Source organism: Kryptolebias marmoratus, linkage group LG9 (genome assembly GCF_001649575.2).
Source record: "Kryptolebias marmoratus isolate JLee-2015 linkage group LG9, ASM164957v2, whole genome shotgun sequence".
Classification (NCBI taxonomy): Eukaryota; Metazoa; Chordata; class Actinopteri; order Cyprinodontiformes; family Rivulidae; genus Kryptolebias; species Kryptolebias marmoratus.
Window position 1 is genome coordinate 12938154 of NC_051438.1, and position 26457 is coordinate 12964610.

Sequence of the window (26457 nt, forward strand, 5' to 3'; positions counted from 1 at the left end):
GACGGCGCTTGTTCCAAAGTCGTCCAGTGATAGAGTACAATAAAAGCTATTACTGAATTCACTTGCACTCACACAAAGGAGACATCCATATTTGTTGTTGCTGTGTGTAAACTGTGGCAATGGTGAGATTATTTACAAATGCACTCGATTCAAATGTATGAGAAGGACAAGTAGTGGTAACAAAAGGAAAGGGGTCGCACGGTGAGGGCTTGGTCATCTTTCTCTGGGTGATATGTGTGTGTGTGTGTGTGTGTGTGTGTGTGTGTGGGCAGGACGAATCGCCCCATGAGCCAACAGGGGCTCAACACACACAGGGTAAACATCCCTGGACTCAATCCCGGGTGAGTCGATATTGGGCTTGTCTGAGTGCAGGACTTTATTTTTCTCCCCCTCACTCTTGTTTTTGCAGGCTCTGACCTCAATTCCATAGGGGTCATTTGCTTATCAAAGGCAAGGACTGGAACTCGCAGGTCCTGAGTATGTGTTCATTGTGAGCAAGGAAATTCAATTAGACGGTGCCCCCACTGTGTGTGTGGCTGGGATTCATCAGTGGATATAGAAGGATTAAGGCTGGCTGATTCTACATCACGGGGAGCGCACCATTTCAAAGAAAAAAAAAACCCAAACGTTCACAATGATAGAGAGCAGACATCACAGATGAACACTTTTAAGAATGCACTGACTCTACATCCTGGCAACAAGTCAAAAGCAAACTGTAAGAGTGCCATTTCCTCTCCTGGATCCTCTTTGAACCAGATGGTATCACTGTCATCATCAGCGCCGCAAGTGTCCAAAGCTTTCTTTCAGGGAAACAACAATGTTCTTTTCTGCAGATCAATTTAGCTTTCATAGGGGAAGAAAATCAAAACACCAAATCAGAGTGTCACAAACTACTTCTAAACTGTACAGACCGTCAAAAACACACAAAAAAGTCTACAAAAGCACAGGTACATACCGGCCTGTGAGGTATTGTCAAGTGTAAATATTAAGAAGTTAACCTTAGGTCGTGAATCCAAGGGCATTACGGCCTTATCGTCAAGTCTTCAAACTTCCATTACCATGTCAAGTAGCACAGTGATGGGTGGCCTATGCTAGCTGACGAGGAGAGCGAAAAATGGCAAGCGCTGCCATAAGTGTCTGCCTCCTAACAAGGATAAGGTGGCCTTCTGAGTGAAGCATGGCTCTATTAAACAGCAAAACTGAAAGACGCAGAAGGGGCAGGGCAAGAACGAGCACCGAGTTCGCCAGGAATACACCGAGACTTTCTATTCAGGGATGTTGGAGAGGATGCTCTTTAAGTCAGTGGGACAGTGTTCTGGGTCAAGGCTCTGCCTCCGGTTATGACCAGCTTTTCAAGAGCTTCTTTTGATTGAGCTGTCCATTTTCCACAATGAATGCACACTGCAAGGCCCTGGCTGATGGACCGAACGTCGTTACAGATTATTCATGGCTGACAAACATGCGAGCAGGTAGTGCTCCAATCAATCCGGCTAGGTTCAGCCCAATGCCACTCCAAGGAGACCAAGGAGCTTTGACTGCAGACCGGGAAGAGTAAATACTGTAGGCTAAGGAAAGAAAATAAAAAAACAACACTGGTAGTAATTTGCAAAAATACTTCCTCTGAAACTCTGCCAACTTTAGAACGTGACGGATGTCTGGTCTCCTTGACTTTAGCGACCTCATGAAGATAAATGCTCATTTTTATTTTGATGCAGTGAACACGCACTTTATTCAGAGCAAAAGAAACATTTCACACATCACAAACACTTAATTTCTAAACATTAAGTAGTGGTAAAATCTGCTGAAGAAAAAAAAATGTGCACAAACAAATAATTTATTTCCCATGTGGCTTCTTCTGCAAAACACTGCTGACTTGCATTCCAAAAACTGTGTTTCCTGTAATCGGTTTTAAAAATGCTGGAACATGGGCAACAACAACAACAAAAAAAGAGCCACAATAAAAAAAAAACTTTAAAAAATCTGGTGGGATATTTTACAAGTAATTAGGTTAAACGGCAACTAGTCAACATGATGATACTAAAGGAGTAATCCAAAACGCTATTAGAGATAAACCCATGAAGGGACCTCTCAGTCTTAAAGACTTTGTTGACAAACAGTTAAAAAAAATAAGTGGACAAGAATAACAAGCATAAAATGGTAAGCAGCATATTACTTTAACCATCTAATAAACACATTCACAATAAAAGCTTCAAAATCGACCCGTCTTTTCAGAAACAGTATTGTTTCTGAGATGATAAACAGTTTGTTGTTGGACTCACAAAAAACAAGCTAAAACTTTAAAATGCCCCCCCAAAAAACCCACTTCTGGCAAGATTCTGAACTCATTTAGGATGGCTTCAGACTAAGTGGAAAAGAGTTTATTTTGACAGACCACAGTTTGAGTTTGGGAGCTGTCACAGTGTCTGCAGGATAAAGAGAAGCGGGGCCATCCGGCTTGTTATCAGCTCACAGGTTGAAAACCACCTTCTGCAACGTTATGATGTTTTAGGGGAGCATTAGAGCACATGGTACGGCTAGCATGCCCGTCTGGGAAGGAACCATTAATGTCATTTGGAAAAGCGCCTTCGTCGGTGCAGACTTTTTCAGCGAGGCGATGCTAAACCACATTCTCCATGTATCACACTGGCATGGCTGCGATGTGAAAGGATCTGAATCCAGAACCGATCAGACTAATTTATTTCTTACACACCCCCTGAAACATTTGGCACCTTATAGAACAAGAAAAAACAACAACGAAAGCCCAGGAGTTCTGAGCAGCTGGAATCGTTGAAGCAAGAAAGAAAAGAAGAAAACATGATAGTTTTATAAGTTCATTCTCTGCTATTAAAGGAATAGTTCAGGTCTTTTGAGACGGGGTTCTGTGGACAGTTTATAAACAATAAATATCTTACCTGTTGTAAAATAGTTCTGCTGATTGACCTCAGCTTGGAGAAATAGTGCCATTACTGCCATCTTAAAATAACTCCAGTTTCAAAAATGTCATAGAGGTTCATGCAAATGTTATTTTATAAACCTTTAAACCGGTGTCAGTTTCCCGTTACAAAGACTTTTCAGGACTGCAGTGAGGATTGCTCCAACTCGAGGCTGCTGTCGCTAATAGTGTTCACAAGTAACTATATTATATGTAATAAAAACTGTAATGTGAACCTGATGGCAAAGCTTATAAAACAAATGTATTAGATTGGTGTTGTTTTAAAGCTGTCAGTAATTTGCTCAAACTAGCCATTGGCTCATCAATTCTATCTAAATTAAACTGAGATTGTTCAAAGAGCTATCTACAACAGGTAAGATATGTATTGGTTTTAACTTTATTAGAAATGAAGCCCATCCTTTTGGGTTTTTAAAATTTTTTTTCTTAGAAATCACACTTTTAAAGTTTCAAATTTTACAAATTTATTTTCGTTTCTTTTTGAATAAGAATTTTGACTTGCAAATCATTTCAGCCTATTAATAAATTACATTTTATTTTATATTTTAGAGGTAAATGGCAGAACTGCAACTTTATATAGCGTAAATATGCCTCACAGTTAACATCCAAGCAACTTCTTTACCATAATTTGTTGCTGTTTTTGTACCTGACTACATGTGAGAGAATTGGGATGCTTAGGAGGGATTTTTTTTATATATTCATATATGCATGCTCTAAAAAAAAAAAGGCATGCTGAAAACTGATTTCCACTGCCTCAGTACATTTGATGAATCTAACATCGTAAACTTATTAAAAAGATCTACAAAGAAGCTTGAAAACTGCAATAATATCATTTTAACACCCAAACGCATCATAAAGTTACAATAACAAGAATTTGCAAAAGAAAAACTAATCTTTGTCTTTAATTATTTAAAGAACATGTTAAGAAGCTTTGTCATGCAAGACTTAATTACTCCCTAAATGTGATTTGGAAATACAAAATTCACCCGAAACAAGGGAGGGGGGGTTGCAAAGAAGGCTGCAGAGGTAGTATGCAGGAGAATGAGAGCATCTTGTGAAAATTATTTTGTATTTCAACCGAAAAAAAAATCTGTAATGACGAGATTATCTCAAATGCTTCAGGAGAGTGAGAAATACCACCGCTATGTTTGTCCGTGGCACAACAACATGCTGCATGCACAGAAATGTCACAGCTGCACAGGAAACTGTTTTTCTTTTTCTTTCTTTTTTTTTTTTTTTNAATTTTGGGCCTTATGTTACTGTTGCAGAGCAGGCAGCGGGTCACACAGTGAAAGAACAGCTGCTTCCCTCTTTGTGTGCTACAACCACACTTGAGGTAGGTAGAGATGACAAGCTGCTTCTGCAGCATTACTGTAACGCTATTAACATTTTGTTCAAGCTCTTATTTGTTGTTTAAATCACTTTGTGACTCTGATACAATAGACATAACAAAATAATACAGGTCTGTTTTTGTAACTTAAGGAAATTAATTTAAAATATATAGGAAACCCTTCAAATGCTCTCAAATCCAAATTAACAAGACAACATCTAAAAGCCTTCCTAGGCAGACTGTAAAACTGTATGCTGTTGTATATTTTGAGGAAGGCTTAACAGCATCAAAAATATGGATACTGCCCAACCTTATTGTTTATATTTCCAGAATAAGAAATCTGAAGTTAGCGTGCTTTTTTAACATCTCATAATAAATAATAAATAACAAATACTGTCAACACCCGGTAACAAAACTACATATCAGGTTGTCAATGCAATTTTAAAAAAGCAAAACTATATTTTCAGGACAGACATTGTGACATTTTATTTCTCACCAAAATGGGCTGCACATAAAGCAGAAAGAAATTATTTATACAAAAGGAGTATCTTAAATGCATTCAGTGCATTCGCTCAGGCTTAAAAACTACAAAACATCGTTCTTTCTCTCGATTACTTGAGTTTAAAAAAATACAACAAGCAGAAGAAATAAAACGCCTGGAGCAAATGCAGAAAGGCAGGTTCATGAATAACTTGACCTTACTTTTGTATGACGGCGCTTGTTCCAAAGTCGTCCAGTGATAGAGTACAATAAAAGCTATTACTGAATTCACTTGCACTCACACAAAGGAGACATCCATATTTGTTGTTGCTGTGTGTAAACTGTGGCAATGGTGAGATTATTTACAAATGCACTCGATTCAAATGTATGAGAAGGACAAGTAGTGGTAACAAAAGGAAAGGGGTCGCACGGTGAGGGCTTGGTCATCTTTCTCTGGGTGATATGTGTGTGTGTGTGTGTGTGTGTGTGTGTGTGTGGGCAGGACGAATCGCCCCATGAGCCAACAGGGGCTCAACACACACAGGGTAAACATCCCTGGACTCAATCCCGGGTGAGTCGATATTGGGCTTGTCTGAGTGCAGGACTTTATTTTTCTCCCCCTCACTCTTGTTTTTGCAGGCTCTGACCTCAATTCCATAGGGGTCATTTGCTTATCAAAGGCAAGGACTGGAACTCGCAGGTCCTGAGTATGTGTTCATTGTGAGCAAGGAAATTCAATTAGACGGTGCCCCCACTGTGTGTGTGGCTGGGATTCATCAGTGGATATAGAAGGATTAAGGCTGGCTGATTCTACATCACGGGGAGCGCACCATTTCAAAGAAAAAAAAAACCCAAACGTTCACAATGATAGAGAGCAGACATCACAGATGAACACTTTTAAGAATGCACTGACTCTACATCCTGGCAACAAGTCAAAAGCAAACTGTAAGAGTGCCATTTCCTCTCCTGGATCCTCTTTGAACCAGATGGTATCACTGTCATCATCAGCGCCGCAAGTGTCCAAAGCTTTCTTTCAGGGAAACAACAATGTTCTTTTCTGCAGATCAATTTAGCTTTCATAGGGGAAGAAAATCAAAACACCAAATCAGAGTGTCACAAACTACTTCTAAACTGTACAGACCGTCAAAAACACACAAAAAAGTCTACAAAAGCACAGGTACATACCGGCCTGTGAGGTATTGTCAAGTGTAAATATTAAGAAGTTAACCTTAGGTCGTGAATCCAAGGGCATTACGGCCTTATCGTCAAGTCTTCAAACTTCCATTACCATGTCAAGTAGCACAGTGATGGGTGGCCTATGCTAGCTGACGAGGAGAGCGAAAAATGGCAAGCGCTGCCATAAGTGTCTGCCTCCTAACAAGGATAAGGTGGCCTTCTGAGTGAAGCATGGCTCTATTAAACAGCAAAACTGAAAGACGCAGAAGGGGCAGGGCAAGAACGAGCACCGAGTTCGCCAGGAATACACCGAGACTTTCTATTCAGGGATGTTGGAGAGGATGCTCTTTAAGTCAGTGGGACAGTGTTCTGGGTCAAGGCTCTGCCTCCGGTTATGACCAGCTTTTCAAGAGCTTCTTTTGATTGAGCTGTCCATTTTCCACAATGAATGCACACTGCAAGGCCCTGGCTGATGGACCGAACGTCGTTACAGATTATTCATGGCTGACAAACATGCGAGCAGGTAGTGCTCCAATCAATCCGGCTAGGTTCAGCCCAATGCCACTCCAAGGAGACCAAGGAGCTTTGACTGCAGACCGGGAAGAGTAAATACTGTAGGCTAAGGAAAGAAAATAAAAAAACAACACTGGTAGTAATTTGCAAAAATACTTCCTCTGAAACTCTGCCAACTTTAGAACGTGACGGATGTCTGGTCTCCTTGACTTTAGCGACCTCATGAAGATAAATGCTCATTTTTATTTTGATGCAGTGAACACGCACTTTATTCAGAGCAAAAGAAACATTTCACACATCACAAACACTTAATTTCTAAACATTAAGTAGTGGTAAAATCTGCTGAAGAAAAAAAAATGTGCACAAACAAATAATTTATTTCCCATGTGGCTTCTTCTGCAAAACACTGCTGACTTGCATTCCAAAAACTGTGTTTCCTGTAATCGGTTTTAAAAATGCTGGAACATGGGCAACAACAACAACAAAAAAAGAGCCACAATAAAAAAAAAACTTTAAAAAATCTGGTGGGATATTTTACAAGTAATTAGGTTAAACGGCAACTAGTCAACATGATGATACTAAAGGAGTAATCCAAAACGCTATTAGAGATAAACCCATGAAGGGACCTCTCAGTCTTAAAGACTTTGTTGACAAACAGTTAAAAAAAATAAGTGGACAAGAATAACAAGCATAAAATGGTAAGCAGCATATTACTTTAACCATCTAATAAACACATTCACAATAAAAGCTTCAAAATCGACCCGTCTTTTCAGAAACAGTATTGTTTCTGAGATGATAAACAGTTTGTTGTTGGACTCACAAAAAACAAGCTAAAACTTTAAAATGCCCCCCCAAAAAACCCACTTCTGGCAAGATTCTGAACTCATTTAGGATGGCTTCAGACTAAGTGGAAAAGAGTTTATTTTGACAGACCACAGTTTGAGTTTGGGAGCTGTCACAGTGTCTGCAGGATAAAGAGAAGCGGGGCCATCCGGCTTGTTATCAGCTCACAGGTTGAAAACCACCTTCTGCAACGTTATGATGTTTTAGGGGAGCATTAGAGCACATGGTACGGCTAGCATGCCCGTCTGGGAAGGAACCATTAATGTCATTTGGAAAAGCGCCTTCGTCGGTGCAGACTTTTTCAGCGAGGCGATGCTAAACCACATTCTCCATGTATCACACTGGCATGGCTGCGATGTGAAAGGATCTGAATCCAGAACCGATCAGACTAATTTATTTCTTACACACCCCCTGAAACATTTGGCACCTTATAGAACAAGAAAAAACAACAACGAAAGCCCAGGAGTTCTGAGCAGCTGGAATCGTTGAAGCAAGAAAGAAAAGAAGAAAACATGATAGTTTTATAAGTTCATTCTCTGCTATTAAAGGAATAGTTCAGGTCTTTTGAGACGGGGTTCTGTGGACAGTTTATAAACAATAAATATCTTACCTGTTGTAAAATAGTTCTGCTGATTGACCTCAGCTTGGAGAAATAGTGCCATTACTGCCATCTTAAAATAACTCCAGTTTCAAAAATGTCATAGAGGTTCATGCAAATGTTATTTTATAAACCTTTAAACCGGTGTCAGTTTCCCGTTACAAAGACTTTTCAGGACTGCAGTGAGGATTGCTCCAACTCGAGGCTGCTGTCGCTAATAGTGTTCACAAGTAACTATATTATATGTAATAAAAACTGTAATGTGAACCTGATGGCAAAGCTTATAAAACAAATGTATTAGATTGGTGTTGTTTTAAAGCTGTCAGTAATTTGCTCAAACTAGCCATTGGCTCATCAATTCTATCTAAATTAAACTGAGATTGTTCAAAGAGCTATCTACAACAGGTAAGATATGTATTGGTTTTAACTTTATTAGAAATGAAGCCCATCCTTTTGGGTTTTTAAAATTTTTTTTCTTAGAAATCACACTTTTAAAGTTTCAAATTTTACAAATTTATTTTCGTTTCTTTTTGAATAAGAATTTTGACTTGCAAATCATTTCAGCCTATTAATAAATTACATTTTATTTTATATTTTAGAGGTAAATGGCAGAACTGCAACTTTATATAGCGTAAATATGCCTCACAGTTAACATCCAAGCAACTTCTTTACCATAATTTGTTGCTGTTTTTGTACCTGACTACATGTGAGAGAATTGGGATGCTTAGGAGGGATTTTTTTTATATATTCATATATGCATGCTCTAAAAAAAAAAAGGCATGCTGAAAACTGATTTCCACTGCCTCAGTACATTTGATGAATCTAACATCGTAAACTTATTAAAAAGATCTACAAAGAAGCTTGAAAACTGCAATAATATCATTTTAACACCCAAACGCATCATAAAGTTACAATAACAAGAATTTGCAAAAGAAAAACTAATCTTTGTCTTTAATTATTTAAAGAACATGTTAAGAAGCTTTGTCATGCAAGACTTAATTACTCCCTAAATGTGATTTGGAAATACAAAATTCACCCGAAACAAGGGAGGGGGGGTTGCAAAGAAGGCTGCAGAGGTAGTATGCAGGAGAATGAGAGCATCTTGTGAAAATTATTTTGTATTTCAACCGAAAAAAAAATCTGTAATGACGAGATTATCTCAAATGCTTCAGGAGAGTGAGAAATACCACCGCTATGTTTGTCCGTGGCACAACAACATGCTGCATGCACAGAAATGTCACAGCTGCACAGGAAACTGTTTTTCTTTTTCTTTCTTTTTTTTTTTTTTTTACCTGCACAGGTGTTCACAAGTTTGAAATGTGATAATGATTTCATCAGCTAGGCTTAAAAAGAAAGGTTTTCTGTGCAACAGAGCAAAGACCTCACATGGCAGACGTTAAAACTAGATTCTTACTTGAATATTTCATAATTACACCTGATTGGCTGCTGCTTTACAAAAAGGTCACAACTGATTACATAAGATGGACATTGATTCGAAGCAATGGATTTTTCTATTTACACTGTCCTTCCATACTTAGTTTGACTAACCTTTTCTTTTTGTAACGTCTCACACACACACGCACACACACACACACACACACACACACACGCACACAGAGAGGTAGAAGTGTGATTTTTCACAGTGTCCCTACCAAAATGCCCTTGTTGTAATTACTCTTTGTCCAATATCCTGACTCTGATGACTGGCAAGAGCAGGATGTTCTAGCTGCCCCGGTCTTCAGGATGGGACTGGCTGGGACAGACTGGGACCTGCTCCTTTATCTCCCACACACACCTTGTCCTGCCGTGAATGAGAACACGTCGGAGGCGAGGGCCTTCAGCACTTTGCTGCCGCTTCCATTACACTTTGCAGAGTGGGAGGATCTGATAGAGCGTTACCCACATGAAAGCCGGGATAATTTGCTCGCCCCTAACGCGTTTCTCTTCCCCCTCTTGTCTGACACGGCTTTGGGTGCTGAGGTAAATAAGGAAAGCTGTGCAAACTCAGCCAGACTGGCTCCCGTCTGGTTATGGCGCGATCTGCACCAAACAAATTGCATTAAGGTTTTCCCCTCCTTGCTCCCAACCGTTTGGTCCCTCTCAGACCTTTGGCCGGCAGTGCTGTCTGACTTGGACGGCAGAGGTTTAAGGTAATCCAATGAAGGTGTGTAGGCGAATGTAAATACTGAGCACAACAAGCAGCATTCAGTAAACAGCCTGAGGGTATACATAAACTGTGAAGGTCTTTCTCCTAAACATGTTTTCCTTCGTTGCTGAAGTACTTCTAAACTTCTGATTTGTTCTTAGCACAGCACTCTTACACGTGATTAACGACTCACGTAATTAGTTGCTTCTAATAAACAAGAATGTTTTCCACATAGTTTCATAAAATGACTTTTTCTTTGATTTTTAGAAAACATTTCCCAACTCTAAATTCACATTTCTCTCACTCTTTGCTCTCATTCAGCACAGCTGAAAAGTTCCATCTCAAACTGCTCTAAAGCAACAAAACTAAGGATCGTTTCTTGCAGACAAAACTGCATTCATCAACCAAGAAGAAAACTGTCACAAACAAATTAAAACCAGAAGACTTTGACCATAATTTTACGTTATTCACAAAAAACATTGGCTTCATTTTTCTTGGCACCATACTCAGCAAAATTAGCAGATTAACAGAAACATTTCAACTGTACAATCAAAGTGAAGCAATTATTAATCAAATAATTATATGTAATGGGTAATTGGTTAGAGAGAAGAAACCGAACGGTTCAACTTATTTTTTCTCATTTTGTCACGTCTGCCTCACTCCTCTGCGTAGATGTGTTTGTCCTAATTATTAGTCCACGTGAATACAGGAAAACACTGGATTTCAGAACTGTTGCATTTGTAATAATCATTTCATTTGAATTTGATCTTATTCAGTATCAAAGGCTTAAAAGACATAAAAACAACCAGTCATTTTGGTGCTGAAAGTGGTAGATTAGATCAAATGGGTAAAAACCAGATAAACATGTCTAGATTTTGATCACAACTGTTAAGAGCCTCGTCTTGATTTGTTTGCATGTTACTGACAAAAAACAACATAAATGCAGTATTAGTTTGCAGCTATTTGTTTCCCAGTGCTGATGGTGATTTAGCGCCTTCTTAAGAAAAGTTAACTCGGGACACTTTGGTGCAGTTTAAAAAGATTTGTAATAAAAAAAAAAATCTGCTAAAAAACTGACTCAGTTCATCACTGATTAATAAAATCTTATAAAATGACAGATTACAATTATAAGTGAATAATATTTTCAGAGTTTGAGAACATTTTAGGAAATAAATTCAGCTTAAATCAGAAAACTTTACTTTGCCTTCCCTAACTGATCACATAGTGGCACACACTTAATCAAAACAAAAACTGGGCCAAACTGATTTATAATAAAGTTGATTGTAAGGAGTTTGAGAATTATCCTGAATGTGGCACAAAATAAAACCTCAAAGCATCATGGGAAACCCTTGAAAGGTTCATGCCAACAATGTGCAATGATGCAGATAAAGAGATGTCTCAGAATTAGTTTTATAGCTAACAAATGGAACAAAAATAATACTCATTTCTGACCCTTTTTGGGTAGCATATAAACAGCAAAACAAGCTTTGATTAAAAAAAAAAACAAATAAACCAAAAAAACCTGTAGGAACTGCTGGTAAAAATTGTTCAAACAGTACATCAAAATAAACTTTAAAGACATTATGTCTTGATGTGTCTGGTGTAGAAAAAAAAGCAAATAAAGCCACAACCTAAAATAAAAGCTGAAAAATGTTCACAGCCTCAAAGTGTAATCTGTTTAAATCCCCCCACCTACACAGACGGTCACATGGTGCTGAGTTTACAAGGTTCTCAATCGAACACCGACCATGTTGTTGACTCCAGCCTCGGCTCGAATGTGACGCATGAGAGAGTGTGGTGCTGCAGACCGAGCACGGATTGAGCCTTTTAAATATTCATTTCTTTGTTCAAATGTGACTGTATTAATTATTAACACAGGNGGGGGGGGAGAGAGATGCAGGACAGACATTGTTGCACTTTATAAATAACCTGACGGGGGAAAACCGAGAAGAAGAGGTGAAAGTACAGAGCGGACCCCTGAGCTGGTCCTGATATCAGGCGCAGCAGATGCTGGGAGGTGGTGTTGGATTATAAGGCACATATGCCACCCAGACGCACAAAATCACCTACCTGAAATAAACCGCGCGTTAAGAAGGATTTACTTTAAATATGTCGTAATATTTATTTATATTCTATATTAGAAAAGGACAGAGGTAAAGCTGGAACGAGCCACCCTCAGGACTTTAAAGATGACATGTATGAGACCTAAAACGTTATGGTCGTGTTTTCTCCAATTTATAATGATTATTTTTATTTATAGAATAGAATTTTAGAAAACGACATCATTTCATGTACTTCTTCAGTAGCAGTTTTTTAAACACCAGGGATGAGCAGTGAGTTTCGAATAAGTGTAGTTAAAATTAATGTGATTGTCACAACCGTCTCTTTTTCTTTTATTAATTATTTTACCCCAGCACCTGGTAGTAACACGTCAAGTTGTTTCCTAGCTATGCTTTTCCAGTCAGTGTGCGCTTATTTTGACAACACCTACCGCACATTCCCTTAAAACAAAAACACAAAGAATAAAGAAAAACAACTCTGAGAATCCCAATTTCTTCTGTCCGCTACTGTAGTTTATTTTGAAAGGGTTTTAAAGTGGAAACTCTGGTCACAGGTCAGCTCAGGGACTGAATAAAAAAATAAAATACTACTTACCAGCAAATTTAAAGAGTGTTTTTTTTTTGCTTTAAGTGCCCATTCTTACTGAACACATCGTTTTAATTATCTACAATTATTCCAAGTTTAAACTGACTGAATATTGAAAAGTAAATTTCTGACTGCACTTTAAAAGAATAATAATTCAGATATTTTGAAGTGCAGTTCTCTGAAAAGGTTATGAACAATTACCATCTTACCTGTTGTAGATAGCTCTGAGTGAGGAAAAAGCCAAAGTGGACGACTGATGACCTAATGTTCATGGTTCATGCAAATGATACTTTTAAAACCTTTATATTGCCATAAATTTTGTATTACATAGTTATTCCAGCTGAATTTTGAAGTTATACTTGCTGGAAGTGGTACAGCTAGTTGCTGCTGCTATTTGGACTTTTAAATAACCATAGAAATCTATGAAAATAACATGGTAATGTGAAATTGATGGTGATGTAAAACTTTAGGAAATAATGTTTGTATGAACTGCTATTACAGCTGCAATCTCTTTTAGTTTTGGCCCCACTCAGATTAGGGATTAGTTTGTAAAGCTGATCGATACTAAACTATTTCTACAAACTGAGGTCATTCAAAGAGTGATCTGGAACAGGTAAGACACTAAATGTTCATTGCTTTTCCACAGAACCCCACTCCAAAAGATCTGAACTCTCCCTTTGATACATCCCAGCAGGTGTTTGACAGACAGGTTTTTTTTTTTACTTAATTAAATCCATCCTGGGTTTCAACTGACTATCAAAAAGTTAATTTCTGACTGCACTACAAAAAAAAAAAAATCACGTGAGTTATTCTACAAGACACACACACTCACACTCACACACACAGACAAAAGAAAACCACCTCAGAAAACAAAGTCATGCTCTAAAACAACACAGATGAATTATTCATTTGGCTGATAAAACCTTTAGGATAGCTTCAGGTTCCAGAGCAGGGCTTCGGCTCTTGTATTTTTTTGTTTTTATCCCTCATCGAACACCTGCTCAGACATGTGTGCTCAGTCCTCTGGATTTTCTTTATTGTGCGGTTTGTGGTCAGCACATCAATCACACATTAACGCATCGAGACAACTTACATGTGGGGAAAAGCGCTTATGACCGTTGAGTTTTTACTGGCTTGAAACAATAGGACAACCACATCTGCCTGGTTGTTTTTCATCCTGTCACTAACCTGACCTGAAGTCAGCCTCTATTTGAGGTGCACAGTCCATCTGCTGTGCATTTACTGGAGACTACAGAGCTCTGAATGTACAATAAGGACTATACTATGTTCACTGCCTGTGGAGAAAAGTGCAACATCCCCCTCCCTGCGTCTTAGTTCTTATTTTTCAACACTTCCAGAGAAAAATTCTCTGTCCTCCTTTTCATATTTCTCACAGCCCTTCATGAGGAGATGGAAGCTATTCTTTTTCCGTCGCTGCATAAAATAGTCCTTTCACTGCGGCACCAATATCCCATACCCAGGACACCCTGCAGCTTTTTAGTTTATAAAAAAGGAAGAGAACAGCAAGTTGATGTTTGTTTGAGGACTGTAAAATCCCCACACTGAAAAGTCTCCTTGGGGCCAAACACACAAAGCATCAACTGTCAGCCACCGAGTTCTTCTGCCTATCAAAAAAAAAAAAAAAAAAAAAATCTCCAAGGACTATTTAGCTGTCAGCCACCTAACTACACCTCTCAGCCCCACTATTTTTAAACGAATTTGAGCAGAGCAGGTGCTGATTGACACCGCAGAATCTCTCTTTGCCTCCTACTGTCAGCATAAACACTTGCTTCTTTCATTTCCCAGGGATGTGGAGGTAAGTTGAAAGATAACATTACATTACAGTAAAAGCAAAAAATAGACTGAGGGGGAAAAAAAACGAAAAAAAAAATAATAATCTAAGTTTATTGCTGATAATAATAGCAAGGGAGGAAGTTTACAACTCGTTTTAGTTTTGTTTTGAACCCCATTGTTTTGAGAAGCATTAATGGTAAATCTAAGTAACTCTGCCGCTCCATTTGCTCAGCATTTGGTCTCGTTAATGCCCGCTTGAGAAGCAGCAGACAGACTCCCACTTTATTCAGATGTTTTGTTTAAAGCTCAGAAGTACAATTAAAATACCTTCATGCAGCTCAGTTTGACAGTATAGCTGCAGTCCTCCATGGTTCAAAGTATATTCCACACAACGTATGTATGTAATCAAAACATTTTAAACTATTTATCTTTTTTAAACCTGGAATAATCTGAGTCGGTGCCTTTCTCCAGCAGTCATTATGCAAGAGGTGGGTCACAAGTTCTTCACAGGGCCACGTAAAGATGAACAATCATTCACGCACATTTAGGGACAATTTTAGAGTTACCAATTAACCTAACATGCATGTTTTTGGTCTGTGGGAGGAAACCGGAGTACCCTGAGTAAACCCACATGAGCACAGGGAGAACATGTAAACTCCAGGCCGAGAAGTGATCCTGTGACCTTCTTGCTGGGAGGCGACAGCTCTAACCACTGCCCCACTATGCCGCCCTAGATTTGATGCAGTATATCTAAAAACCTACTGGAGTAAAAGCTTTCAAACTGAGAGTTCAAGGCACCTTTTTAAAGCTTTGATTTCATAGTTTGTATTGAATATCTTTAATATTCACCACACGTTAAATAGACAAAGTCAGCGGCGAGTGAATATTCTAAATATTAAACAATACCGTTTTCCTATTAGAGTTTTTTAATTAGATTGCGTGACGTGTCTGACAATGACTTTCTGTGATGTTTGCTTTAAAGTTTAGCTAGCTAACTTTAATGTTAACAAGACCAAGTTTGAACATTTCTGAATTCATGTCAGGACTGCTTTTAAACACCATTCACCATTGCTGAATGGTGTTCAACCCACACACACACACACACACACACACACAACAATAAATAAGTTAAAATAATAATAATTAAAAAAATAAACACTGGAAGCAACAATATCTACAAATCAAAACCTCCAACTCTTTGCGTTTTGATGTCACTGTAAAACATAAGAAATAATGAGATTTATGCTTTATCCAGTTCATTCACACTCGTAGTTAAAGTGAGATTTTTTAGGATTTGTTTCATTGTTAGATTTTTGTCAAGTTAATGTCTGTCCTCTGTGCTCAGAGCAGAAGAACGTGAAATAAAAAGAAGTTAGTTATTAGGATTATCTCAAACAGGCCAACCTTTAGAGAATGCAATCAATTTTAAACTGTTAATCAATAATACTGTTGTATTATTGATCAAATTATTTTGTGTTTTCAGGCTTTAATTGCCGTAAGGAACAGATCTGTTATAAAGGTTGTTTTTACTAAGATCTCCGTCTCTCTCCTGACGTTTGGAACATTGTAGAGCTCTGATCTTGGATGTTAAACATCTGCTTCGTTGATAGTTTTGCTTCAGAGTGTTTCGTTTGCGCCATTTGATTCTATAGATTCTTGTCATTTGAGTGAACTGATGCACTGAATGTCATTTATTGTAATCTGTATCCATAGCAGAGCTGGCAAACAATGGCAAAACAGGAAAATACAGGAATAATTGTCAAACTTCAGCTAGAAGCTTGTGTCTGTACTGGATGTGATAAAAAAAGTTGACCGCCACCCTCCCACATATAATTCGCACACTGCATTCTTCACTGGAATGTGCTTTAAATGCATTTTTTACTGAATCATTCCTGCTGCAAAACTAAAACCCCTCTATGCTGAGAATGACAAATTCATCATGATCTCACAGACTTTTAAAAATTTTTGTTGCTCTGCGCGCGCGCACACACACACACACACACACACACACAACAAGTGCAGGCTTCAAGGACTGTATTGATAACATGTCTACCTCCACCAAATGAGGGTAATAAATAAAAGTAAGCTGTTGTAAAAGAAAGAAGCACTAAGACTGCCGAATGCATTCCAACTTCCAGCAAGGGCACAGCTTTTGTGAGACTGACAAATGTGAAATTACATGAGAGAAAGCAAAGCGTGAAGCTGACGTGGGGTATGTTTTGGTGGGAGGACAAAGGCTGTGAGTGTGGGAGAGTGGAACGGCAACGTTGTTGTTTGACAAATGGTAATTATCTTTTTTCTCCCACTTTTGTTCCGCTAATTGCAGTTAATTTTGATTTTTTTTTTTTTTTTTTAAATTCAAGCATGTCAGAACCAACTTCACAGGAAGTCAAATTTCCCAATAAAAACACATCTTATGCCGAATGTAGGAGACAAAGAAGTGAGGCTCTTAAAAGGAGTCCACTGGTGAGGTCAATCAGCACAGCTGGTTGGTTTTGAAATCCTCCTGCCTCACTTTTCTTTTTTTTTACTCCCAGTGCTCCAAACAAATTTGCAGTTATCTCAAAGCGAGACAAAAACAGACTTCTGGAGTCCATTTTGACTCCCCCTCCTCTTTATGAGGTGTTTGAGGAAGGGCGTTCTTCTCACACAGAAACAACAGGGGTGGGAGGCGAGTTATATTTTTAAATGCATCGCATTATTGACACAAACAATCTGAATCGAATGTCAAAAATCAATTTTGTTATTGGTAATCTGTGCTGCCAGCAGACTAGTTGCTGATTGGTACCGTTTGTCCTAGTAAAGTCACTGTAGCTTCCTGTATTAGAAACATTTTACTGTGTGATTTCACATCTTTGTCATGTTTCCTTTGCTGAACCTTAAAGAATATATGGTTGTAAATAATAAAGTTATCATAACATGACTGTCTTCGGTAATGACTGAAAAGTTTAATATGTATAAAACATTCTGGTGATAAACACAATGCTAATTGCCTTTTCAAAGTTAGGTTAGCATCTATGCTAATTACAGGTCAGCAACCTGTGATTCAAAGGCTTTTTTAGTAATTGAGCCCTTTATTAAATATGAAAATATATAAATCTGTGTTTATTTATGTAAAATAAGTTACAGTCAGTTAAGTTTTAAGATGTTCAAAATGCATCAATAACCGTTTCAGAATCAAATTGAAGGCCTCTGAATTGTAATCGAATCGTGAGGTGCCTAAAGACTCCAACCTCTAACAAACGCACGGCTGCAGACTCTCAGCTGACCTGCCTGAGAGGTCCAACAGAACGGGCTGGCAGATGTGTCACGGGAACAATTCACCTTGCCATCTGTTTTCCAGGGCTTCATTGCCAAACCCGTCCTCCTCCATCCTGCAATCAAGGACAGGATGAAATACAAGTCCCATTATAGGGAGGCAGCTAATAATGCATTATCAATTAGTCCCTTTGGCTACTGATCAATGCTTAGCAGGTGGTACAAGGCCATTTCGTTCATTTAGGACTATATTGTCCTCTTCCGCGCGATTCTCTTATTTCCTCCTGCTCATTAGATCCTGGCGTTCAGACTAAATTGCAGGGGTACTTTTATTCAATATTCCAATTGAGATTATGTTTAATTACTGCGGCGTGGCCCCGACAGAGCGAGGATGACTCCGTCAGAAATTCCACCAGTTTCTGACAAAATGACACAGGTCTTTTTAGTGCTTTTAAATAAATGTCATTCGTGTGTAGGATCCTGTAAAAAGGTAAATGCATTTGTCTGCATTCATGTTGGTGACCTATACAGAACTGGGAAAGTGAGAACAGAAAAAAAAAGCGTAATAGAGGGAAAGGGAGAGATGAGAGTGGGAGGAAGTTGGTGTGTGGGAGGTGATTGGCTGCTATAATACCAGAGATGAGTCCGGTGGTATTAAACTAAAGGTTACAGATCATTTAGGCTAAGCCCAGCTTATCTCCCCCTTAGATCAGAAATTAAATATGTCATTGCATTACAATCCAGGAACCAGTTAATCAGAAACTACATATTTTATACAGATGAAGCCTCGGTGGTTTGCAGACATCACACATGCCATCAGACTTTCTGGCTACGTCATTTAAGATACTTGGACTTCAAAGGATTGACAGAGGACACAATCTGATGCTCATAAACCTGCAAACTATGGGAAGACCTAATATTTTCTTCCAAGATTCACTTTTAAATGATTTTTTTCCCAAGTCATAAAACAAAGAATATTACCTCATGAATAAGGTGTGTGATTCCCCTGTAAACTGTTTCATAAAGCACAAGGCAAACGTGTCTCCATCGTCTTCTGTTTTCAGTGAAGACGCCTTGTTGACATCCGTTTCATTCAACAAAGAAAAAAAAATATAATCTCCCATCTTTATAAGGCGGTTGCAAAGGTTTATTGAAATAGGAATGTGAAATGCATGCATTTTCCACCTGAGAGGGTTTTGCTGCTGGGGTGACAATACGAAGCGTGGATCAAAATCGTTTCCATCAATGCTGGCAGATGAAATGCAAACACAATCAAATCAGTCTGGCCAATACATCGAGCCTATGCTCAAATGCCAATCTCGCTTCCCCTCATCATGTGTCTGATGAGAAATCATAGAGTGGGAGAATCTCCTAATCTATGCAAACACACTGTCAGTATTGATTTGTTCGGAGGGGATATTTCTTTATTAAGACTCACCAGACGTCTCCCCCCTCCCTCTCCCCCTCCTCACCAACCTGGGAGAGGCACGGAGTTGGCCGGGGCCTCTGAAGCAGTCATGGCCACGACAATTGAGATAAGTTACTGTAAGCAGGTAATGAGAACCGATAGACTCAAGGATGGATCAATGTTGGACATTAAAACCAGGAGGGGAAGGACAATTTGTGACAACTCTTTATCTTTCCAAAAGAAGTAAAAGGCCTTGAAGGGATGCTTATCGCCCGACACCTGTCCATGAAAGAGTTTTAAACAAAGATCATCTAATGCTGAGAAACGGCGTTGTAGCCGTTTTTGTCAAACCTTGAAAATCAAGTTATGCACAATCTAATGCAATACTGTGATATCTCATGTGACTTGGCAGCACATGAAGTATGTGTTACCTGTGAATGACTCTCAGCTACTACCACACCAAATTTTAGCTTGATATCTGTAAATTTCAGTGATATAGCCATTTGTGTGTTGGCCGAGATCACTTTGCTGTTGAACTGGGGTGACTCCAAAAGTTAATTAGCTGTAGATGTCAAACCAGTGATTACTTTCTGAATGTTTCATTAAAATTCATTCAGTGAGGCAAGAAATATTTTACTAATGGTACAGACAAATTAACACAGATACACAGGCAAAAACATTATTGCTCCCCCATTGGGTGATAAAAAAAAAGACCTTGTCTGTCTGTGTGTGTGTGTGTGTGTGTGTGTGTGTGTGTGTGTGTGTGAGAGTGTGAATGTGGATGGGCTTCACAGGGTTCACACAACACGATGGGATGTAAACTGTAACTGAACAGCAGATGCAGTCAGATGGAGCTCCTCTTTTGTCTCTGCTGCACTGAATCAGATTCAATAAACCGGCCTGTCTGATGAGAGCGGGGTCATGTCTGATACAGAGTCTTATCCACATGTCATGTTTTCTCCCGCCTGAGCTTTGAGCGCCGAGCAGAAACCCCACGGAAACGTGCCCGCACTTCAGTCCTGGGTCAATAATACAATTCAGACCCTCTCAGTTCTCCTTGGCGTTTGACTGATTGCGCTGAAAGTGAACACGGATGGAGATAGCTGAATCTTGTCTGTGTTTGAGCCCGACCAGCTCCTCCCCGCAAGAGCAACACACACCTCATATTCCTTCAACTCTGGCTCGCAGCGTGAAGGTGAGGGGATTATCAGATGTGGCTCCGGCGCTGCGATCAGTTTGTTCTCCGTTTGATATTTTTAAATCAGCAACAGCTTGGAAATAAGTCATTAAGACTGAAGAAAATCTCTTGATCTCTTTGCAGATAATTAAAAAGATGCTTCAAGTGCATCAGCCATACAAAAAAAAAACAAAAACGAGTGATTTGAAGTTAAATTTGTTCTACAAGACAAATGTATTTTTAACACAATATGAAAACAAATAGAACTAGAAGCACATGGAGAGCACAAACCTTTGCCAAGGGGTCATTAAAAACTTTAATCATGTGTTTTTTTTGTGACAACCCCAACATTTCCTGAAAATTTCCTCAAAATCTGTTCATTAGTTCCAAAGTAATCTTGCTAACAGACAGACTGACAGGCAGACGCTACTGAAAACATAACCTCCTCGGCAGAGGTAATAACTTATTTTAATCAGGACAATGAAAGTAGCGTTCCTTGAACAAATGCATTTCACCCGCAGTGTTTCATGCCAAAGTTTAAACAAAGTTGTCGCACAATCTGTTAGCTCTCGTACCTCGTTTTGGGGAATGACCGGAGCCACAACCCAACAATGTTTAGCTGAATGTCTGTATAAATGACTGAGTTAGAGCCCTTTTTATGTTTGCTAAGGTTGATTAAGGCTGTGGCGGCCATCTTGAGTCAGGTTGATTCCAAAAGTTAATGTTAAAATTTTAAGGAAAGATCTCACACAACCAGTAGCACTTGGAGTATGTGCCATAAATGAGTCATCTACTAGCACACCGAATCTTAGCTCAACTTCTGTCAAACTGACGGAGTTACAGCCATTTTTGTGGGTGTTCTTTTAAAGTAAGGTGGCTTTGGCAGCCATCTTGAATCAAGTTAACTCCAAAAGTTAATTAGTGTAGACGTTCATCCAGTGACTGCCTTCTACAAGTTTCATAAACATAAATAAATAATCTCACTTGTTTTTTTTTCATTAAGATAATGAAGGAATAAACACACCTGTACTTTGTGTTTTTCTATTTATATATGAATCTATCTGGGAGTGTCTCCTCTTCCTCTTCAGTCTTCCTTTCCTGACGTTGCCATCGGGCAGCTACTGGTGTGACAGAAGCACCGGTTGCCTGGCAACAGGTACAAGTTTAGCGTCCAGTGTGCCTGTGACGACCAGGGTGAGAGGACAGCTTGACAAGCCTACGTTGATCACACACACACACACACACGCATGCACAGTGGGATGTGTGCGTGCACCTTGCATGTTTCTGGCAGGAACGGGGATTAGAACGAGCTGTCGGTAAACTCCTCAGGGCAGCGGTGACATTAAACAGCGCAATCGTTTGAGGGATCGATGTGGGCGCTGCCCCACCTCGGAACAACCAACGTGTTCTTCATAACCGCACAGGTCTACATACGGAGCATCCATCTTCAAAGGCGGCGAGAGCACAGAGTGAAGCCTTGAACCTCCCAGGTTTCTAAAGACGGAGCTCCCTGGCAGCTGCGGGGGTCTGCAGCAGCCAGCACACCAGATCTGGTTCACAGTCAAACAAACGCCGACTGTAAGAGCTCATACGCAGACACAGAAAACGGTCCATCATCATTAAAGTCTGGCAGAGTCATGTTGTATTTGTAACGTGATGTTACCATAAATTCTGCAGTTTATGGGCCATGTTGCTTTCCTTTGATACTGTCGGGGGGGGAAAAAAAAGCATATTTTGCACGTCGAAGTTAAGGATGTCACCCATCTGAGGGCTGCATGAAACCCAGTTGTGCACAAATAATACGTGTGTTTACATAAATTTAAATATTCAGGTCACTCATACAGCTGAGTTATGGTTGCTCTGAACTTGTTTGGCCTAAGTGAAAAAAAAAGTGAATCATCCTTCTGAACATGAGGTTATAAGTGAAGGACTCATGGAGATGGGATGCAAAATGAAAATGGCGACAACTGCACATTTTCAAATAAACTCTGCTTGTAATGTTGATAATTGAAGGGGGGGAGATAAGCTAGAATGAGAAGTAAAATGCTCCTCACTGTCAAGCCCTGTATGAACAGGCCTGACTCTGTTAAAACAACATTATTATTATTACCTGCTTCTGAAAGGTGAAAGGCAGGAGGTGAGGATTTACTTGCGTCTATCATGTTAGCAAAATATCTAATGGACCACAAAACAAACTTTAATGAATTGATTGAGTAGATGTACATCTACAAAGGATTAACTCAATTTTGCAGATATTGACCTAATATTTTCTGTGGTTGTGGCTGAGAGTCATCTCCAACACACAGTCAGAAAGCTACATACAACACAAGATCTTTGCTTAAAACCTTGGCATTAACTGTTGGTGTCAACTCTGTCTGTCTGTTAGTAAAATATCTCATATATAGACATATATCTACAAATCAACTTTTTGATTCCCCATCCAAGATGGCTGCCACAGTTAATAAACATTAGCCAATACAAACAGTGTAACTTTTAATAAAATTTACAAATACTGAGCTGAAGTTTGATGTGGTAATAGCTGAGAGTCTTGTTTCACACATGCTAACAGATCTAGCATGAGATTATTTACAAAATTTAACCAAAACAGCCATAAATCTGTCATTTCTCTTTATCTTAGTTAAAATTCAGACATAAAGGGCCGCAGATGATATACATTCCTTCAAAAAATGCTAGGTCTTTAAAAAAATAAAATAAAATTATTCAAGCTGACTGAAAGAGTTTGGCATAATTGCTTGAATCATCTGTTTGCCTGTATAAAACATTTTAGATGCAACCACAGGAAATGTAATTTTCAATTTCAATTCCTCACGGGGTTCCCTTTTTATCATCAGAGAGTGGAGTGGTTTCAGATGGACTCCCACACTCAAACATACAGTTCAGACACAACACAAATTCCCATTTAGAAAACCCGAATATGGAGATTATCAACCTAATGTTTTCCTTCATACACAAGAAGGCTGTGTATCAAGACGAGCAGAGTGAGCATAGGCTTCATTTAACCACTGTGAATTAAAAAAAAAAAAAAAATTAATCCGAAGCTCAGCTGGCGTTTTCATACTTCAAGGGGCCACTTTAAAGTTTCTAGAGGGCTTGAATTATTTTCAATTTCACTTGCACTTTATTTTAATTAATTATCTCTCCTTTCTGCCGCCAGCGCCACACTTTCTCTTTGTTTTGTCCTGCACATCGTAAGAAGCAGCTTAGAACGCCTGCTACAAGTGCATGTGGCGGAACATGTGTACTCTTTCAAATAAGACAAAGTTCAGGTTTGACCTTGGTATCTTTTACACGAAAGCTATGACGACGTTCTGCTGCACGTTATAGTTGGCAGGAGCTTTAAATCTGCTTTCTAATACCTTTGACTTGAATCACTCACAGAAGAAGGATGAACTTTTATCACTTCTAGGTATGACTCACTGATAATTCCCGATAATAAGAGGAATTTATTATTGTTGTGCTTGTTTCATATTTTCAAACACAACCATTGTCAAGTACTCTTCTTGTTGCCACTGTTAAAAGGGAGCCTGACTCCAAAACAGCTCACACATCCAAACCTGCCTCACACAGAAGATAAAACAAATACAACTGAATGATGAGAGACAGGGCGGGTTTTTGGGCATGACATGAGGCGCTATTAACGAGATGCAACATATTTGCAGTTCCTCCTTCACCCACAATCAACGTGACACAGCGACACAAACTCGACTCTGTGGAAAAACAGATGAATTCCAAACTTTTGCAGGAAAGAAAAAGCTGAACTGCATAATAATATTCTCCTGATTTGAGTGTATAAATGCATTTGTACATCAGGTAATTTCTTTTGTTTCTTTTTTTTTTTTGCACAGATATCAGCTGTTATTCTATTTTAAAACATGTTATCTATCTGCAAATCTGTGCGCACGTTTGTGTATGCGAGTTCCTGCTGTCCCAGAAAAACCTGTCATTTCCACATTTCTCATCCCCAATCGCTTGTCAGGCTGTGAATGGGTGGTTCTGAATTTGCAGATCACTTCTGAATCACACCGCATCAGTGTCATACATGTTTATGACACTGATGGCGAAGGCGTGGAGGGTGGGTGGGGGTGTGTGTGTGGGGNGGGGGGGGAGGCTTGCAGCACAACAGAGAGAAGGAAAACAAACAGGTCTCCAAGTTGATCAAGAAGATTTCTGCGTCTGAAACCAATGCGCTTATTATGAGAGTGGCAGGCTAAATAAAGGTGGAGGATGAGCCGGGAGTCTGATGGAGCACAGTAATCACCGGCAATTTGCAGACCTTAGTTTCAGCACACAAACACTTTACATAATGCATCTGAGAAGGTGTACATCTGCAGCCGACAGCATCCAAAAACTGGTAAATGCATCTCAGGTTAAAAGAAAGCTCCTAACCAACATGAATTATTGAAGTCCCCGTTCAGACCTGGTTCTTTGATGCGTCTTTTAGCGATCAGATTGCAGACGGCTTGTGCTAAATACGGATGTGAAAGGTGTCAATGTGCACCACCTTTAGAGATGGTCTGGATCGCTTTTATCCACATGTGTTTGGCAGTCTGAATGCAATTCATCCTGAGCCAGGCTGCAGGACCTCCTAAAACTCATGTGACCCCACATAAGCAGCAGGATTGCTACCTGGCCGCCTTGGGGCAAAAAAACAAAAAAAAGGGCTGCTGAGCTGTTGGCTGATTGGAGATAAATAAACAGCCATTATTCTGAATGTAAAGCTTTTTGTGTTTCTTTTGTTTTGTTTTAAAGTTTAAAGTTTAAATGAACCATTTATTACAACCCTGTTGAGATTTCATCATTCAGAGTGGATTGCAGGATTCAAAGAGGTGAGTTTATCTTCAGTTGAATGTTTGCTCTGAATGTTTTTAGAGCTGATTGGACCTGCAGTAGTCACTTTAAGTTATAATGCTGTGTCAATCACAGGACTACAGTCTGAGCAGCGTTATGTTGCTTTACTGTCACCTAATTAAACACAGCACTGATGTCATGTTCACAGTGGAGCTGTGCATAAACTCAAACAAAAAAAAACAAAAAACAACTAAAATAAAAGATAAAACAGCTGACAGTTGTCAGCAGGTTAAAATCTTCAGCTTTTGCTCTGATACAGTGTTAGGTAATTAGGCTTATTATCAGGTAACTAGTCAAAAATGTAACCCAAATGGCTCAGAACCTTGCAAAATAATATCATTTAGATGTCTGAGTGCATTGTATTTTTTACAGAAACATCAGCAGACCTGCTGTCACACTGATCTGACAGCTCACTGTGTGACACGGCTGAGTGTGTATCTGCAAGCACCAAATTTGATTCGGGCCACACTGTAACCAATGAGGTGTAAACACATTCAATCAGAGCTGACCACTTGCAAATAAATCACCCGAGATACATATATTTAACGACAGGTCTGAACAGCTTCCAAGAGGAAACGAGGGGTTGTTTTGTGTACCTGTGGCTGGGTCGACAGTTCGCTCAATCAAGTGGTCATCTTGGTGAACCCACTCGCCGTTGCATTTGAAGTAGATCTGTGTGGCCGGGGTCGAGCGGCAGGTCAGAGTCACCGGCTTGTTCTTCACGATGTACTCGTCCTCCGGCTCCACCAGGAAGTGAGGTAACAGGTCTGAGAACGCAGCGGGAAGCGCTGCAGTGGCGGCATGCTCTGAACCTTAGAGAATAACAGGAAGAAAAAAGAAAAAAAACAGAAGACATTTGAAAGGGATGCCAAACAAAAATGAAAAAGCTTTAGAGGCTTTTGAAGTTGTCAGTAAGGCAAGAAGCTGAGCCTATTTCCCGCTTGGTTGTTGTAACTTGCGAGTGAAAATGCAGCAAAGATCAAACGCACAGATTCGGCGTCCTTGGTAAATTTTAGCTCATACACATGCACGTAGAACAAAGCAAGAAGAAAACAGACAGACAGATAGACAGAAGAAGAAAGACAGATCTGTACGGTGCAGCATTAGCTGTGACAAAGCTCGGCCTTGTGTGCTTCTGGCAGGGTCGAAGAGGCCAGCAGAGTCCAGCTCTTAATCACAGCCCTTTTAACATCAGTGCTGATGGACCAGCAGCCATAAATCCTCAGCGCCTAGACCACTTCAGACTGTGTTATACTGCTCTTCAGCATG

At 39.4% G+C, this 26457-nt stretch overlaps 1 protein-coding gene across 4 annotated transcripts in view; it reads right to left on the reverse strand.

The window, feature by feature from the left end:
- Positions 1 to 26457, reverse strand: part of unc5a (unc-5 netrin receptor A) — a 163259-nt gene that overhangs the window by 61133 nt on the left and 75669 nt on the right. For all 4 annotated transcript variants that reach the window (XM_017426695.3, XM_017426694.3, XM_017426693.3 and 1 more), the window contains exon 2: positions 25785 to 26000. In XM_017426695.3, coding sequence (XP_017282184.1) covers positions 25785 to 26000 — 216 coding nt within the window. The remainder of the gene's footprint in view (positions 1 to 25784; positions 26001 to 26457) is intronic.